The sequence below is a fragment of the Melospiza melodia genome, chromosome 16 (genome assembly GCF_035770615.1).
Source record: "Melospiza melodia melodia isolate bMelMel2 chromosome 16, bMelMel2.pri, whole genome shotgun sequence".
NCBI classification, from domain to species: domain Eukaryota; kingdom Metazoa; phylum Chordata; class Aves; order Passeriformes; family Passerellidae; genus Melospiza; species Melospiza melodia.
Window position 1 is genome coordinate 14567877 of NC_086209.1, and position 18083 is coordinate 14585959.

The 18083-nt window shown below is 50.5% G+C and overlaps 1 protein-coding gene across 1 annotated transcript in view; it reads left to right on the forward strand.

Annotated features, from left to right (window-relative positions):
* The window catches only part of AR (androgen receptor), a 40113-nt gene that overhangs the window by 16213 nt on the left and 5817 nt on the right, over nt 1–18083 (forward strand). The window contains exons 2-7 of the mRNA XM_063170752.1: nt 1411–1562; nt 8643–8759; nt 14125–14412; nt 16481–16625; nt 17385–17515; nt 17702–17859. Coding sequence (XP_063026822.1) covers nt 1411–1562; nt 8643–8759; nt 14125–14412; nt 16481–16625; nt 17385–17515; nt 17702–17859 — 991 coding nt within the window. The remainder of the gene's footprint in view (nt 1–1410; nt 1563–8642; nt 8760–14124; nt 14413–16480; nt 16626–17384; nt 17516–17701; nt 17860–18083) is intronic.

The following is an 18083-nucleotide window of genomic DNA, read 5'->3' on the forward strand; positions in this document are numbered from 1 at the left end:
CCCGTGTCTGTTGTCACGACACCTGCTGCTCATGGCACACAGTGCTGAGCGTGGGGGAGACACAGGGGAAGCCTGATGGAAACAGGGAAATGAGCACTGCTGGATTTCTGACTGCACAGAGAGCAGAAAAGAGGTGTTGGGCCATTAGCAGGAAGGCCTGTTATGTGTGAGCCTAAAACACACTGGATAAATATGACATTTTTAGCCAGGCTTTTGTGTGTGCTGCTGGTATTCCTGAGCGGGGTCTGCTCTCCAGCAGCCCCTCTCACCCAGTGCCAGGGCTCTGGAGCACATGGGGGGATGTGGGAGCACCAGGAGGACAGGTGGGATGCCGTGTAAGCCAAGAAAGGAACATGTTGGTTGCAACAGGATTTCACTGTGGCAGACACCGTGCAGCCAACTGTGCCTCCTCCATTTAATCAGTAATTCCAGAAAAGCCTTGGAAATGGAGATGGTTGGGGAAGGCTGGTTGAGCTGCATCTACAGATCAGTCACTGATTGTTCCTGTTAACCTTCTGAGTGATTTCTCATCTCTTTTCTACCATAAGAACTGAGGATGAAATTGCTGCTCCAGTTACTGAGGTGGGATGTGCACAGCTCTCAGGTGAGGGACAGGCAAGGACAGGGGGGCTTTTCTGGGTATAAAGGTTTTTTCAAGAAGTCCCATCTTTGTCACACTCACTGTTGATGTAACCTGATTTCTCAGAGCTCACCTGCAAGCAGTAAACAATGCCAAAAATGAAAGGGGATCTAATTTTATGGAGAAGTTGCAGTGACTTGCAGACTGTAAAAAGCTAATTGCCTCCTTCAGTGGTAGCAGGTAAATGAGTTCTGGTAATTAACTCAATGTTCTGGTGTTTCCCAAGCTGCCTGGACATGTTGGCTCCCGATTTGGATTAGCCCCTCTCCTCCTACCATGCCCTCTGGAAAAGCAGTTTCTCCAAGGATCTGATCAAACAGATCAGATCAGGTTGGGGAGGGGACAGTACCAGCTGAGAGAGGAGAATGTGGGTGTGTGGAATGTGAGGTGTTGGAGAAGGGCAGTCAGGTGCTGGTGGTTAGTGTGGCATTAAGTGACTGGCAGTGCCGTGCTCTGCCTTGTTTGGTGCATGAGCTTCATTACTGAAGCCCAAATTCCGTGAGCACTGCAGCAGCCAGCCTCAGTCATCTTCTGTGCCTGGGCTGTGCTGTCACCGTGTGTCACTGTCACTGTACTTTGTCACACTTTGTCACACACTGCACGCAGTGGGCAGGGTCTCTGCATGGTCAGGGCCAGGCTTGGCTCAGTTGTTGCTTTGCTCACCCCCTTGGCTGATCCATCACTGCAGTTCTGCCATGACCCTGCTCCCCTCAGCTTGCCCTGAGCTCATTTGCTGACCCTTCTCTTGTCCTGTCTGCTTTGTGCTGCAGGTTGGAGCCGGGCCGTGACCATGTCCTGCCCATTGATTATTACTTCCCACCTCAGAAGACCTGTCTGATCTGTGGAGATGAAGCATCTGGGTGCCACTACGGAGCCCTGACGTGTGGGAGCTGCAAAGTGTTCTTCAAGCGGGCAGCTGAAGGTAATGGGGACAGGAGAGGGAAGGTCACTGCCCCACTGTGGTGGCATTCTCAGATTTCTTAAACCAGGAAGGGAAAAAAATCGAGGATAAATTGATTTTTCTCTCTGGTGTTTGTAATTTCATTTTACAGATTGCACTCAAGAAGTAGCCAAACCAGTTTGCCAAAATACAATTCATTCCAGTGGCATTGAGCAATCAAGGTGTCCCTGCCATGGTGTGGACCAAGATGGTCTTTAAGGTCCCTCCCAACCCAAATGTTTCTGTGATTCCATGATTATCTTAGTGACCTGGTGAGAGCCTGGAGCAGTCAGTTCCTGCTTCTCTTCTTGACTTTCCTGAGTGCTTTAAGCTCCCATCAGCCCACCTGCAGTTTCAGGGGAGGCTTTTCCTCTCCTGCAGCCTTCCAGAGGATCCCTTCTGTGAGTGCCCACAAAACAGCACAACCCTGTGTCCATCAGGAGCCCTGCTCTGACCTTGGGGTCTGTGATGCTTCTCCCCAGCCCATGAGAAAACAATTCCTCCTTCATGTCCAGCTCCATAGTGTCAGGCTCTCCAGGGATAAGTGTGAGCCCAAATGTTCCCTCTCAACAGCGAGGTCTTTGTCCCACCTTCCCTGGCAATGACCAAGCAGAAGCTCCCAGCCCAGCTGTTTCCTCAGGCTGTGCCTCAGCAGTGGCTGGTTTCTACCTGCACTTCAGAGCTGTGGTTCTTGGGCAGCAGTGAGAGCCTCTGGTGTGGGAGATGAACTGTCCAGCAATGTAATGTGCCTGTGGTCACTCATCAGGCTTGCTGTCAGGAGACATGAACCAACACAAGCCGTCATTTTTTCCTTCTTGCTAATATAATTTATGTGGGCAGCTGCTGTCACTGGCTGTGATGTCCTTGGGAGTGGGCTGGCAGCTAAAAGAGGATGGAGCTTCTGTCTCACCATGACCTTCCCCTGTGCCCAGCCTCTCCTGTGCATGAGCAGAGGTGCCAGGCTAGGGGTGCTCACCTGCTGGTGTCAGAATGCTGCTTCTACATCAATTAGATCAATTAGCATTATCCTGCCTCTTGCTGGAGTCCTGTTCCCCTCATTCCTCTGTGCCAGGAGCCAACTTGTCAGTGCTGGTCCAGGGAAGTACAGGGGCTGTGCCACAGGGGACATCAGTGTTGCCAAAAAGGGCAGTCAAACAATAGTTAACAAATTTTGCATATTTCTCCCAAGTAAATCATTTGCAGATCTGTCTCTGCTGCACACCAGCTCTGTGTCAAGCCAAGTGGGTTGGCTCGTGCAGCCAGAGTAAATAACAGATGCTTGTTTAAGTCAGCAAGTTATTGTTGATTTATAGTAAGTGGAGGCTTGGCTCTCAGTCAGATGAAGTGCTGCTGGAGTGCCTGTGTCTGCGGGTGTCTGTGGGGGCTGTGCTCCCTGGCACCAGGGTGGGTCACAGGGACCAGAGGTGCCCATGGGCAGAGGGGCAGCCTGGGCTGCTCTGAGGCACGTGCCCTTGAGTTGTTCCCTCTCCTGGTGGTGTTATGTCATTAATTTAAATGTTAATTTTGGCCGTGTTGGGATTGGGCAGCAGCCCTTTGTCTTTCCTGAGCAGCCATATGTGTGTGCAGAGAGCTGCCAAATTGTCAGGTTTCATCTTATGCTGCCCTGAGGTACATGGCTGAGTCTTTATTTTAGGGAAGTGACAATAAATTGTGCTCCTTTATAGGTACTGAATGCAGAGATGGCAGGTGGTGATTTCTGTTCTAACTTTTGGTGAGTTTCCAGACAGATCTCTTCCTTCTTAAAGCTGAGCAGCATTACTGAAAGCTGATATTTCAGCGCGTTCTCATGTTTTAAAGTCCATAAAATGCCTCTCAGAAAGCCTTAGGTCGCCCTTGGAGACTTTACAGCAGTAGATCAAACTGCTTCCCCATGAGAAAAGAAACCTGTTACCTTCCTGGGGCTGGTGTCAAGGCACAGCTTTAGTGGAGGGAGCAGCAGAGCTGTGACTGGAGCAGCACAAGCAGCGTCTTGGAGGGGAGGGAAATAGCTGGGCACATCATTTCCTTTTTATTACAGTCTTCTGAAATAATAGTGAACTTATCTGGCAGGGATACTTAAGGAGGTTTTATAGACATGCACTGGCTTCTATGGGGTGAGAAAGGGAAAAGATTAAAAAAAAAGATTGTGACACTGATTCTTCTTCCCTTTGGACGCACTGAGGGGTTTATGAGCAGGAGCAGGTCACCCCTGCTTTGATGGAATATTTGACAGATTTGAGGGGTTTCACAAGCTCAGGTTCAACTGCTTTTCCCAGAAAGATGCTGAAGAGTTAACAGAAATGACAGGAATGTTGTCCTGTCTCGTTTTGCTGGCTCTTGTGATTCACAGACTCTCTCAAGATGTCCAGGCTGTGTCCAGGCCAGCCCTGAAGCACAGCCCACAGACTGGTGGGGACTGCCTGACCTGCAGGGTCACCAGACCAAGCCCAGCCCTCCCTGGCAGTCACAGCCCCAGAGTCCAGAGGGCTGGGTGGCTGCCCTGGCACCTGGGTGCTGCTCCCCCTCCTCATCTGCTGAGCAAAAACCTCACCCAGCTCAGCACAAATGTTGTTTTTCCTTAGAGGCAGGACACCTCTGGGTGTGGTGAGCATGGCTGGGGTGGGTTGAAGACATGGGAGTTCAGTCCTTGTGATGCCACTCTTGTCCCTGAAACAGAAAAATGCTTCCAACAAGGCAGCTGCTGTGTCAGTGAGCAGCCCAGGGCTCCTGCTCTCCCATTCTGTCCAGGAGGGGGATCATTGTGTCTCTGCATGTATTCCCGGAGAGAAGCAGTCCTTCCTTGTCCCTCTGAGGTTTCTGGGATCTGCTGGTGACCTTAGCCAGCCTAGAGCTGCCTCCACACAGCGTTCCTGGCAGTGTAGGACTGGGATGCTTTGGGCTGTGCTCCTGATGGGGCTGTCTTTAAATATAGCAGAGAGCTAAATGAAAAAAATAACACAGTATTTGGCAATTTTCCTAGCAGGCACCCAGCCAGGCTGCTGTGCAGGCTGCTCTGAGTGCCTCCATCATTCTCCATATGGATTAGTGTTCTATGTTCTGACCTGCTGAGGATTAGCCTTACACCAGAGAGATGTCACTGGGCCAACTCAACACTTTCTTGCCAGATTTCAAGATGACACCAAGTTAAAGTAAACCTTTGCAAAGATCCTTGCCATGTTATAAAAAACTCCTCCTTTCCAGGCTGATGTGGCATGCAAAGAAATTGAGTCTGCAGAAGATTCAGTGGTGCTGCAGCATCACGATGCTCCAGTGGTGGATTTCTCACGACTGTTTGGGTGTTATGTGCCTTAAAATGTCATGGGGAGAGCAAAATCTGGGACAACCAGAGCACAGGGAAAGCTCTGGGTGCTTTCCCTATGCTCACTGGTAAATACAGAGGGCTGTTCAGGAAATGACTTTGCAAAGGTGGTTCCTCAGAGTGGCTCAGTGCTGGCTCCTGGGAACTTTGTGGCTGAGCCCTCCTGAGTTATTAATAGGAGCATCACATGGGAAGGGTGCCAGCACCAAACGCCAGGCTCAGCTCTGGGCATGGCCCTGCTGGTGGCAGCCCCAAGGAGCAGAGGCTTTCCAGGGGAGCTCTGCAGCCTCCATGGTTCCATGAGACCATGGGGAATTGCTTTCGCAGAAAGCTTGGCCTCATCCCCCAGCTGTTAAAAGTCACTTTATGTCCTGAAGTATGAGGATCTCTGTCTTCCAAAAGGCATTTACTGGTCTTTCACATTTATGGTCATATATCTTGCTCCAGATGTTTGCAGAGATTACTTTGTTGTCTGGAGGAGAAAGTTAGTCTGGGCACAACAGCTCATGTGGCAACAGGCTGTTAGTTAGATGATTCCTCTGGATTGAGCAACTCACCTCCATAAATCATTATTTTTAGTCAAGCAGACCTGGAGAGCAGCTCTTCCCCTTGGCTCCTAGTGTGTGCTGTGGTCCCAGATGAGTGGGAGGGCTCAGAGGTGGTGGAAGAGTCTTTCTGCCTGGTGTCAGGGGGCCCAGGAGGGGCCCAAGGTGGGGGGGACATCCCAAGCAGAGGGGACACGAGCACTGCAGTGTGTTCATGGTGGGGACTGCTGCACAGATGCTCTCTTGGGGTGTCTGTGCTGGTCTGGAAGGCAGAGGGTGCTGGATGTGAGTTCGCCCCTCACCTGTGCAATGTCAGACAGGACCTGGGGGCACGGGAGGATGTGAGGCTTCTCTGGGTGACATCTGCACTGTCCTCAGCTGGGCATGGTCTGTGGGGGAAGGACAGGCTGGGTGAGGGGCCTTGCAAAGAGCAGGACTGCTGGGGAACACCCCAGAGTGGGTGTGAGGTTTGGACCTGTATGTACAGGTTTGCAAAGCAAGAGCCTCTGCCTTGGAGTGGCAGGAGAAAACACCTCTGCTGTTTGCAGGGGAGAAAAGGAAAACAAAGAAATAGTTTCAGTGTTAAACTCTAGAGAAGGAAAAACCAGCATATTTATCTTTAAATAAAGAGCAGCTGATTGCAAATGTCTCACTCACCTTGCTCTGGAATGAAGAGAGTGAAATTAGAAACAGGACTCTGTGTGTGAGAAGGGAAGGAACTTCCCTCCACTTCAGAGGGAAGGAACTCATCCATGTTCCAGCCACCCTTCCCGGTTCTCCTGCCTTTTAGAGCTGGTGGTTCCTCTCCTGGTGGTTAAGGGGAAATCTCTGCATCCCCAGGAATTAGGGTGAGGTGAGCTCAGCTCATTCTCACACCCAGCAGCAGCACCACCATGACTTGCCATGGCTGTTGGGTTCTCTTTTTGTTCCTGGAGAACAGCATAAAGTAAACAGGGCTCACTTGTGCAGGCCCAGACAACAGAGAGCGGGTTCCAGAGACAGAGACAGGCCCAAAGAGCCTGTCCATGAACCATGAAGCTGGCCTGGCCATGTCAGCAGTGTCACTGTACCGTGACTGTGGGGACAGCTGTGGCTGCAGCTCACAGCCTGTGCTGCTCTCTCTGGGGTGGCACTGCCATCCTGCAGCCTCCTCCAGCGTGCCCAGTTTGTCCTCTGGGCCCCTCTGCCTGCTCCTGGCTCATGGAAGAGGCTCCTTCTCCATGTCCCTGCCCAGCAGTTCTGGAGCTGGGAGATCGGAAACAGCACAGTGGCCTCATGGAGCAAGGTTTGGACTCCACTACCAAACCTCATCTGTGCTGTGTGCTCCCTCCCCTGGGGACAGAGCAGGGTGGGGATGAGCCCACGTGCTGGGATCTGTCCAGATCCTGGGGCTGAGCAGGGGCCTGGGGCTGTGGGGTTCTGCTCCTGACACAGCTGTGCCTGATCCTGGAGCACCCTTGGGGGGCTCAGGCAGCCAGATCTTCCAGATCTTCATTCCCCAGAAAGTAGGGCATGTGTTTGTGAGTACCTAAAAAGGTTGAGTGGAACGAGTGTGGCCTCAGCTCTCAGTGCCCCTGGCACAAAAATAACTCCAAGTAACCCAGTTTCAGCTGAAGTTCTTTGTTACTCATCCTCCTCCTCAATGAGCTGCTGAAAGGGAGGATGGTGTTTCTCCCCTTAGGGTCCTTAGGGATCGAGGCTTGCCTCAGTATCCCTCTCATGGGAAATGAGCCAGGGAGAAGGTGAGAAGAGCTGTTCTGAGGACAGTGTAAAAATGATTTAACAGGTGTGAGATGTGGTGAGTAATGCAGGTGATGGCTGAGGCACAGGGGTGGGTGATGATCCGCTTTGAAGAGGACAGTTCTGGGAAGGTCAAACATGGGGTGTTTGTGCAGCCCCTGAGTGCTGTGGGAGGAGTGGGCTGGGTGCTGAGCCCTGCCAGGGGGCTCTGTGGGGGTGACAGTGGCAGCTGGTCCTGCCAAAACTGTGGCCAGGCACGAGTGGGGGGACCCAGGAGCCCCAGTGAGAGCCTCAGGCAGTGGCAGTGAGGGCAGCAATGGGGGAAGTGTGGGGATTGTAAAATCTCTGCACCAAAATTGGCGCATCTCATTTCAAAACTGGCACATTTAGGGGTTGGATTCAGCCTCACCTTATTCATAGACTTCTGATGACTCCAGAGGGCTATTTCTATAGGAATGCAGAAAGTAACCTCTTGCAGGATGATAAATAAAGGCCATGGGCTGGTTTCCCTTGTGGGCTGCCTGTGGTTCTATAAGCTGCACCTCTCTGTTGTGCGCTGAGTCCAGTTTGGTTTGGAGCAGCCTGAAGAACATCAGATAAATCCTGCTCCAGTAAATGTGTTCAAACTTGACAAGAAAAGTGATGATTCTTGGCTTGTCTGGCAAATGGGGCAGTGAAAAAAAGCTGTGCCCTGGAGCTGCACGAGCTGCTCTCTGAGCGAGTGCAGGCTGAGTCTGAGGTATGAGTGACTCTCACCATAAGTAACTTCTGAATTTCTTGCACCTCACCATAAATAACTCCTGAATTTTCTGCCCCTCCCCAAAACCCACAGCTGCACAAGGTCCTCTGTATAGGGAGTTGCTGGTCCCAGTTCCCTCCTGGCTGACTGCAGATATATCCCAGGGTGGCTTGAGACTCACCTGTGGAGCAACAGCTCCCCAACCCCAATATCTGTAGATACAACAGACCCAACTGGTATCAATGGGTTGCACAAAAAGAATTCAGCCCCAAAAAGGTCTGTAGAGCATCATGGTTCTGGGGGGACTGGTAGGTGAGTATTGTGGCAGAAGGTTCAAACTGTGGGGTTTGGTCTGGGAGAAAACCCCCAAAAGCCATTCAGTGGCTGATGGATGGATGACATTGGATGGCATTGGATGGATGGATGGATGACGATGGATGGATGGATGGATGGATGGATGGATGGATGACATTGGATGGATGGATGGATGGATGGATGGATGGATGGATGGATGGATGGATGGATGGATGGATGGATGGATGACATTGGATGGATGGATGACATTGGATGGCATTGCATGGATGGGTGACATGGATAGATGAATGACATTTAAAAAACAAGAACCAAACTCTCCAGGCTGCCCATGGTGATTCCAAAAGAGCCCAGCCTGTCTCTCTGCTGGCACCCAGCACCCATGCCGTGTCTCTCTGGTGTTTTAGGTAAACAGAAGTACCTCTGTGCCAGCCGCAACGACTGCACCATCGACAAGTTCCGGCGGAAAAACTGCCCCTCGTGCCGCCTGCGCAAGTGCTACGAGGCCGGGATGACGCTCGGAGGTACGGCCAGGTCCCCTCCTGGGGCCCTAATGATGAACAGTCAGCAAATGGCTGGAAAATGAGGCTGATGGATACACCCTCAGAAAACATTTTCAGAGTTTAATAGCAAAATGGGGAATTTCAATAGCTTTTGTTTGTGCTTCAGGAAATGTATTTTTCCCTCGTTTCAAACCTTGTGAATCTAAAAAAATTAAGCAGCAGGGTGAGTTGGTTCTGGCTCCTGAAGCCTCAGAGCAGAGCACTTCTCTCTTTTGATGGGATTATTCCAAGGCAGAAAGGAGCAATTTCTTGGTGAAATTAAAAGCTCAGTGTTTTCTTTTGCAGGATGGAAGATGCTCCTGTGTCACTGGTGAGGGTCCTTGTTACAATTTGTCTCTGTTCCCAAACCTGTAGCCCTCGAAAACTGACAGGATGCTGATATCCAAAATCTGAGGTTTTCTGCTCATAGTCTATAAGTTGGTGTTGTTCACTGGGTGTCTCCTTGTTGAGTTTATCTGATTAAATTCTTCCCTGTGTGATGAGGCCCTGGCACAGGGTGCCCAGAGAAGCTGTAGCTGCCCCATCCCTGGAAGTTTCCAAGGCCTTGGAAAATTGGACAGGGTTTGGAGCAAGCTAGGATAGTAGAAGGTGTCCCTGCCCATGGCAGGGGGTGGAACTGGATGATCTTTAAGGTCCCTTCCAACCCAAATCCTCCTGTGATTCTGTGAGGAGGAGAATATCCTGGAAAAGGGTGCTGACAGACCTGCCCCTGCTGGGAAGCTCTGGATTGAGGGGGCTTCAGGGGCTGCACAGAGGAGCCTTGGCAGTGCCAGGCACAGCACAGGGGGACAGAGGCAGCCCAGACTGCCTGGATGTGTCAGCATTTTAGGTAAAATCGTGACCCCATTGCTGGGATAGGCTGAGCCTCCAGAGCTGCTGGGCTGCAACAACGCTGTCTTGAAGGACTTGTTCCTGAAGTGGCTCTGATTTGTGACTCACCAAGGAGCAGAGGGTTTAATTTGATTTCTCCCCAAAGATCCCAAAAGGCAGTGCAGTCCTCCCTCCCTTTTCTTAGCTTATTTTTAAGTGCTTTTTTCTGTGAAGTTTCCATAAGTAGGAGAAGACATACATCAGTGTAACCCTCTTCTGCAGGACACACTGACAAAATTAATGCTAATACGGATACCCCGCTCCCTTCTTTTTTTCTTCAGCTCTTTGGGTCACCCTGACCTGTTCTGCCTGGTCTATTTTACATTTGGTTTGGATGTCGGTGTAAAGGCAATTGTTACAAACAGGCAAGCTTGTGGTTGCCCACAGTAACCTCTCCCACAGCGGAGGCAGGGCGTTTGAAATCACTCCCAAGCTCCAACCAGTTGTTTTTAACTGGTGGTTAATTACAGTCACTGATGGGGTACATCCCTGGTGCTCTCGTGGGGGAGGAGGAGGAGGAGGAGGAGGAGGAGAAGAAGGAGGAGAAGGGGGAGGTGACACACTGAATGCCTTCTGCAGGCTCTGCTCTGGAACAGGATGGCAATGTGTTGAAGCACTTCATTATTGATTGAGATCACAGTGACCTGCAAGCTGGTATCCACTAAGCAGGATCTTCTCTCTATAGAGAGGGAAAAGATATTGTAGAGAGGGAAAAGGAAAAAAAAAGAGGAAAAAACCAGTGATAATGCTGTTTTAGTGTGTTGGGTCCTGCTGGTGGGCTGGCCTGTGCCCACCATCCCACTGCACCTGTCCTGATGCTGGGGAAGATGCTGCAGGGATTCTGCCAGCCCTGAACCTGGGAAATGTCCTGGTATGGGATTCTGCCAGCTCTGAACCTAGAAAATGTCCCGGTGTGGGCACAGCTGCAGGGATTCTGCCAGTTATGAACCTGGGAAATATCCTGGTATGGGATTCTGCCAGTTTTGAACCTGGGAAATGTCCTGGTATGGGATTCTGCCAGTCCTCAACCTGGGAAATGTCCTGGTATGGGCAGAGCTGCAGGGATTCTGCCAGCCCTGAGCCCAGGAAATGTGCTGGTGTGGGCACAGCTGCAGGGATCCTGCCAGCCCCGAGCTCAGGGAGCATGAGAGGTGCCAGGGGCTGTTCCTGTGGGCACTCCAAGCTCCTGTACCCACAACCAGAGCTGGCAGCCAGCCAAGCTGCAACCCTGTGGGTCCTGGCTGGAGCAAAAACTCAAAACATGTGCAATTCCTTTCATTTTGTTTAGAGTAGGGCTAGAAATCTCCTGTAATAATAGCCAAAAGCTTGTGAAAATCCAGGCTTGAGGCATAGGTGTGTTTAATTCAGTCCTAATTCAGGTTCAGGCAGAGCAGAGTCTCACCACACATTGGGTATTGATTCCAGCCAGGGGGAATTTGACACAATTTTTGCAGAGCCATTGCAGTAGTTGCAATCAGTGTTACAATCAGGCTGTACCTGATTTTTCATCTGGTCTGCTCTTGACTTACAGCAATTTGATCTTTATTACAACTTGATTTTCTTGATTCAAACCCCTAATTTTATTGATTTTCTGTCCCCACAGTGGGTATTTGTCACCTGTGACTCAATAACCCTTTTGCCTCCTACACAGCCACCCAAGTGACATTCCTTACCTCCTTGCTCCAAGACATGTTGTCAAATCTTCAGTGTCCTCTTCAGTGTCCTCATGGTTTCTGCAGTTTGCCAACACCTATCAGCCCTTGTGTGCTGACCTCTGTCCATCTGTTCAGTGATCATCCTTAGTGTTCATCCCTGTTTTCCATCCATACATTGCCATATGGGCTGGTTGAGTAGAAATGGTTAAGTCTGGTTTTGGGGTGAATGTAGCTATAAGCCACCCTTGTAAGAAACAAACCTGTCTGATGTCCTTTCAAAACAATAATTGCCTTGAGATGTATCGCTAGGAGGTTTGCAATAATTCAGCAACATTATCTACTATTACATCCTTCAAATTCTTTTCAGTCATGTGGACCTGATTGACTCAGATCTCTTAAATGTGTCTGCCACAACCAGTAATTTTATTATTATCAACTGAAATTGTTGTGCCAGACAAGACTGATAGCTTGACAGGTTCTGGATTTGGCAAGCCTGGTGTGAAGCTCATAAAAACAGCAAAGGGCAGCAAGTTCTAAAATAAGTCCTGTTCAGCTCCTCAGTGTCCCTCTGGCAGCTGAGCTCGACGTGTGCTGCAGGATCTTTCCATTGTAGTCAGTGCAAGAGCAGCTTCTTCCAGGTCTCCATAACTTCCCTAAGTCCTGGCATCATGAAAACTGGTGCTGGAGCCCAGAGTGCTCCTTCCTCAGAGCTTTAGAAGTGCCTGTAAGGGAGATGTTTGAAATGTGCATCACTTTGGCCATTGCTCTGAGTGTGCTCTCGCGGGTTCTTGCACTGCTGAATATTTTATTGTGATATATAATTGTGTCCTTTAAGCTTTTTCTCAAATCTATCCAATAGTTCCCCAGAGGCCCCCAGGCCAGCTTGCAGGGCTTGGGGCAGTGCTGTGCTGCAGCTGTACCTCGAGGCTCCCTGGGCCTCTTGTCCCTGCTGACAGCCAAGCAGGAACATCCCAATATTAATCACATTTCCTAAGGTTTCTCCCACTACAGATGTCTTTAATTCCAGTTTTTAAATTTTTGTTTATATTACCTGCTGAGTAGGAGCCACCACCACAAAGGGGTTTGACAGAGGTGACTGAGTAGGAGCCAGTCTTTACCTCTGAAGGTTTTCTCCACTTGGTAATGTCAGTATTTCAGTGCTCCTGGAATGCACAAACCCCAGGCCTGTCTGATAGCACAGTTAACACCCATTGTCACAGAAGTCTGGTTTGTGGCTGCTGTTTCAGAGCCAATGCAGTAGGTACTTGCTGTTTTCTCACTTCATTTGGGATATTTTCATACTAGATAATTAAATATTGAGGGAAGAAACCCAAGCATTTAAAGCAAACCATATGTGTGTTTTGTACATGTGGGTTTGGCTTCGCTCACACACATGACCTGGGGCAGTGGTTATTTCTAAATCCAAACTCTGTCACAGGCTGCCCGAGTGGAGTCACCATCCCTGGGGGGATTAACAGATTTGTGGCTGTGTCACTTGGGGATGTGGGTTAGTGGTGGCTTTGGCAGAGCTGTGACTTTGGAGGCAAGGGAGAAGAGGCCATATCAAACGAGTGGCTGATGGCCAGAGGCCATCACTCTGTGCTGCAGCACTGTTTTCCTCTTGCTTTCCTGTATTTTTATTCATTCTTTCTCCTCCCTTTTTACAGAGAGGCCTGTCTTCATTGCCCATACAGCAGATCATACAGAGTACCAAAAAAAAAAATCAACATTTGGAGTTAATTTACAGAGCTGCACTTTGACTTGACATTTTTATGTTTTACTGCTTATTTTTCTAATTACAGCTGAAAGGAAATTTGAGATAAGTATCATATAATGAAGGAGCCAAAACCCCAAGGACAACTGGTTTGATGTTGTATTACCTGCTGAAGCCATGGGCTTTTGTTCTCTAATTAGCTGTGGTGTGGATTCAGTGAGGGGTGGCAGGAACAGGCCACCTGTGCTGAGCAATGTCATGCTGGTGTCAGTGAGGGGAACATGGACTCCCCAAGACCTCTGGTATCACACCTCTGGAGTGCTGCAGCTGGGGTTAAGAGCCAGGTGTGTGGGGAAAACACCTTTTCATGGTGGACACAGGCAGAGTCACCGGCTGCATTGGTCCCCCTGCCAGCTCATGAGGCTCATGGGGGTGCACAGCAGAGTGAGACCACCTGGCTTGGGTCCTCTACCCCTTGGTGGGGACTCCAGGGAAACAGCCCTGGAACTCCCTACTGGCTTCTGAGATGTGTTTTGTGTCATATGTGTGCAATGTGTTTGGGAGAGCCTGCTATGGGGCAGCAGGCATTGCAGGGAGGTTTATCTCAGATGCATCCTGCTTCTGCCCTGCTCTGGGATGGGACAATCTCACTTGGCCCTCCATGTGCAATGTTTTTTCTCCCTGGAACATGACTGTGTGCTGAGTTTATCATCTTGTGTTGCTCCTCTTTTTGATTGCATACAAGCAGTAGTTTGAGTTGAGTCAAAACCTCTTCTCTCTCTTCCCTGGATCTTCCTCTCTGTTTTTAAGTCGGACTTACAGACCAGTCATTGCAGAGGATGTAAATCATGTTGGTTCTTTTCCATGTCAGATTAACAACAAAATGGATTTTGTCACACAGTGTGTTCTCCTCTTGTCCTTAGGTGAGAGCTGCAATGCCAGGGCACTCCTTGGGCCGTGCCCACTGAGGGAGGAGCTGCTGCTCTCATCACTTTTCCTTTGCTCATAACTACAACGATGGAGCCAAGAAGCCCTGACATGTTTTTAACATATTTTTAAGTGTCACTAAACTGTATCTTTCCCACAGCCCGCAAGCTGAAGAAACTGGGTAACCTGAAGGCCCAGGATGACATGGAGGGAACCAGCTCATCCAGCCCAACAGAGGAGCAAGCTCCCAAGCTGGTGATGACACGCATTGATGGCTACGAGTGCCAGCCCATCTTCCTCAACGTCCTGGAGGCCATCGAGCCTGGGGTGGTGTGTGCTGGCCATGACAACAGCCAACCTGACTCCTTCTCCAACCTGCTGACCAGCCTGAATGAGCTTGGGGAGAGGCAGCTGGTCTACGTGGTCAAATGGGCAAAGGCTCTGCCAGGTGAGAAGGAAAGCAAACAAATCCTCTCCCAGCTCCAGAGCCCATCTGCACTGCTGGGGGCAGGGGCAGAGGGGGTGGTCTGCAGCCCCTGTGCCATCACACAGCTCCTGGAGGACCCTCTCCATGGGCAGTGTGTGTGTCCCCTGCCTGTAGCAGTGTGGGACTTGACTCTAGAGGGGCTGATGATGGGAGAAGGAACTGAGGGGTGATGGAATGTGTTGGAATTATACTCTGAGTTCACATAGCTCCTGGTCAGTGATACCATGTGGGCACAGGGCACTTCCCCCCATGGCAGGACTGCAGCTGGTCTGGGCTCAGGGTCCTGCTCTTTTCCCCCTTTCTCCATGGAGGTTTTGCTCCACTTCCAAGCCACGTCTGCCAGCCCTGCAGAACTGCCCTCTAGACAAGGATCAGCCCTGTCCCAGAACCCACCTGAAGTGATAAAAAGGGTAAATAGCAACATGGCAAAAGAGCAATGCAGAATCCTAAAGGGCTTTTCCTGGCAGTCACTCAGGTTGCCCATGTGATGGCCTGGTGTGATATATTTGTGATGCTTCAGAGAGGTAATAGGGGGCAGGAATTTTCCAGATGCTGGTCAGCAGGTGCAGTAAATGGAGCATCCTGGTGAATGATGTGTTCATTGAGCTGGATTTGCAAAGTGTCTCTGCAAGGTTGGGAACATGCTGCCTGTTCCACCTTGTCATCCTGGAACTGGGTGAGTGGGATTGCAGAGGGCTGAGCTCAGTCTGGGCACAGCAGCACCCAGCTCACCTCCCAGCATCCTGGAGACTGGGGCACGGGGCCAGGTCCTGCTGCCTTCTCCTTTGTGACCCCATTCCTCAGGGGACACCAGAGAAAGGAGGAACCCTGCTCCTCGTATGTCTGGGGTGATACAGCCAGAGGAGGAGACTGAGGCACAGTAAGTTTGCCACTCTCTGCCAAACCCTGGTGATGAGCTGTGGTCAGGTGTTTAGCAGCTCCCTAGACTGGTGCTCCCAATGAGATATTGGTCTGCATACCCTTAAATGCAGAGTAGCCCATTCTGTTTCTGCTATTCTTGGCTTGTAAAACCAGGGACAAATCTTGCTTCCTCTTTGGCTTGTCTACACTAGACATCAAGATCCACAGAGACACCACCAAAGCCACCTGGCATCCAGGGCTGAGGCTCTGCCACTGCAGTAGTGCTGATGGAAAGGAAGAGTGCTGTGGGAAATGTTTTCTGTCATAACCACCCCTTTATCAGAGGGTTTTACTCTCCTGAACTGCACCTGATGCCCGACCCCTCAGTGTGTAGCAGTGTCAGCTGCTGCCCTGCTGCCCCCGGGGCCAGCACCAACTGTGCCAGGGTGGCGTCTGGGCAAGGTTCATTCTCCAGCTTGTTTGCCTTGAAGAGCTCTCCAAAGCACAGAGATCCTTGCCTCAATGGGTTGTAATTATACGCTGGAGCTGTTAAATTGCTTTAATATTTGATTGAAATAATGCATGATTGCCTTGAAACTCAATTATATTTGCCTATTTACAAGTATGTTGAAAAAAACAGCGTTGGAGGTGGTGAAAGCATGCCTGGGGTTTAACTCTGGGCTGCCATCTGGGAATGGTAATTTGAATTTTGTTGCTATTTTTGTTTCTCTTGCAATGTAGCTGAGGTTTCCATGCTCATTCCCACAGTCAAGAGATCCATGCAGTGTGTATGGGGCAGAAACCAGAGCACCTGTAGCCATGGTGGGAGGCCTAGGGGCTGCCTGCTGTCTCTGAGCATCACATAAAAATCCAGTTACTTAAATTGGTGCAGTCCTAGTAGAATTTTCTCCCCTATTTGTCTCTGAAGTTCCCCTTCTTCCCTTCCAGGGGCAGGTTTGTGCTTGTCTATTCTTGATTCCCAGTCAAGGTGGGAGCTCCATGTCATGACTCATGTCCTGAGACATAAACTGGCTGAGCCTGGGCTATGGACTGACCACTTTTTCCTAAGAGAAGCGCTGAAGGAGAGCTGGAGTCTGCCTGGAAACAGCCCTGGAAGCTGCAGGAACCCAACAGTAATTTGTAACATCCCTCCCTCATTGTTTATTAGGATTTCGCAACCTGCATGTGGATGACCAGATGTCAATAATCCAATACTCTTGGATGGGCCTGATGGTGTTTGCTATGGGGTGGAGATCCTTCACCAACGTCAATTCCAGGATGCTTTACTTTGCTCCAGACCTGGTGTTCAATGAGTAAGTGTGAAACAACAACAGCCTGCTGCTGGGCTTTGGGTCAGCCCAGGTGACCAGCTACACTTAGAGCAGTTAAACTGAGCTGCCCAGCACAGCCCAGCCTGGCTGTGCCCATCCTGCTCCCCCCTGTCACCACCCATGGTGACCTCCAGGAGCAGTGAGGCCACTGTGATGCCTCTCTGGGTCCTTCTGCCTGCTCCCTCAGCCTTGCTGTGGGCTGACACCCACTGGGGCAGCAGCAGAAGCTGGTATGGGGTGAGGGATTGCTCAATTTCTGTCTTTCTGCCATGGGGTTTGAATTCCAGCTCTGTTGGGTAGCTGGGGTGAGCAGAGATAGAGACAAAATGTACTGTAAGGTCCTGGTGGGCTCTCCTTGATGTACCATCAGCTTAGAGCTGGGGAGAGTTTGCTGGCAGTCAGATTGAGGAGATGGAACCCAATAACCAAACACAGCAGCAGGCAAATTCTCACCTGCCTGGGAGCTCCAACTCAGCCTCATATCCCTGACAGACAGAAATGTTTGGGAATTCATTGCAGTCGCTCTTCAGACAGATGCTGCAAATCCCTTGTAGCCATCTGTGTCCAGTGAGGATCACATACAGGCCTTCTGGAAAGTGCTCCACTCCTGCATGAGGCAGAGCTCAGGCCCTTGGCAGCAGGCTGTGCCAGGCAGGGGGATTTGCTGGGTCAGGGAGTGTCCCCCTGTCACACACGTGCATGTTGGGCTCTGTGCCACCTGTGCCCGTCTCACCCTGCCAGGTACCGCATGCACAAATCCAGGATGTACAGCCAGTGCATCAGGATGAGGCACCTCTCCCAGGAATTTGGGTGGCTTCAGATCACACCCCAGGAGTTTCTCTGTATGAAGGCTCTCCTCTTCTTCAGTATTAGTGAGTATCCACACCCTTCCCTCCACAGAGCTCCAGCACCTCGAGGCATCTGGTGCTTTTCCTGTGCCTGGACTTTCACTTCCCAGGAGGAGGCTGGGGATGTCCTCTGCTTCAGCCCTTCCTCCTGCTCTCTTATTGTTGTCACTTTCTGGGCTCCTCTCACTGTTTCCTTCCCTTCCCACCCAGTTCCAGTGGATGGCCTGAAGAACCAGAAGCTCTTTGATGAGCTCCGCATGAATTACATCAAGGAACTTGACCGGATCATTGCCTGCAAGAGGAAGAACCCCACCTCCTGCTCCCGGAGGTTTTACCAGCTCACCAAGGTCCTGGACTCTGTGCATCCGGTAAGAGAGGACAGGGAAATGTCCATCTGTACACATAATGGCCATCTAAATGCATAAGGAACAATATAAAAAAGTAACTTTTCATAGAGAGAATGATCGTTCTCTGAAACAACCTCCATATCATGGGAGGAGTTCAGATGCGATTGGAGAGAGCACTGGACAGTTTCATCCGCTTTCCCTTTCCCGGGGTAGGTGGGACCTCTGTCATGTATCTTCCCAGAAAA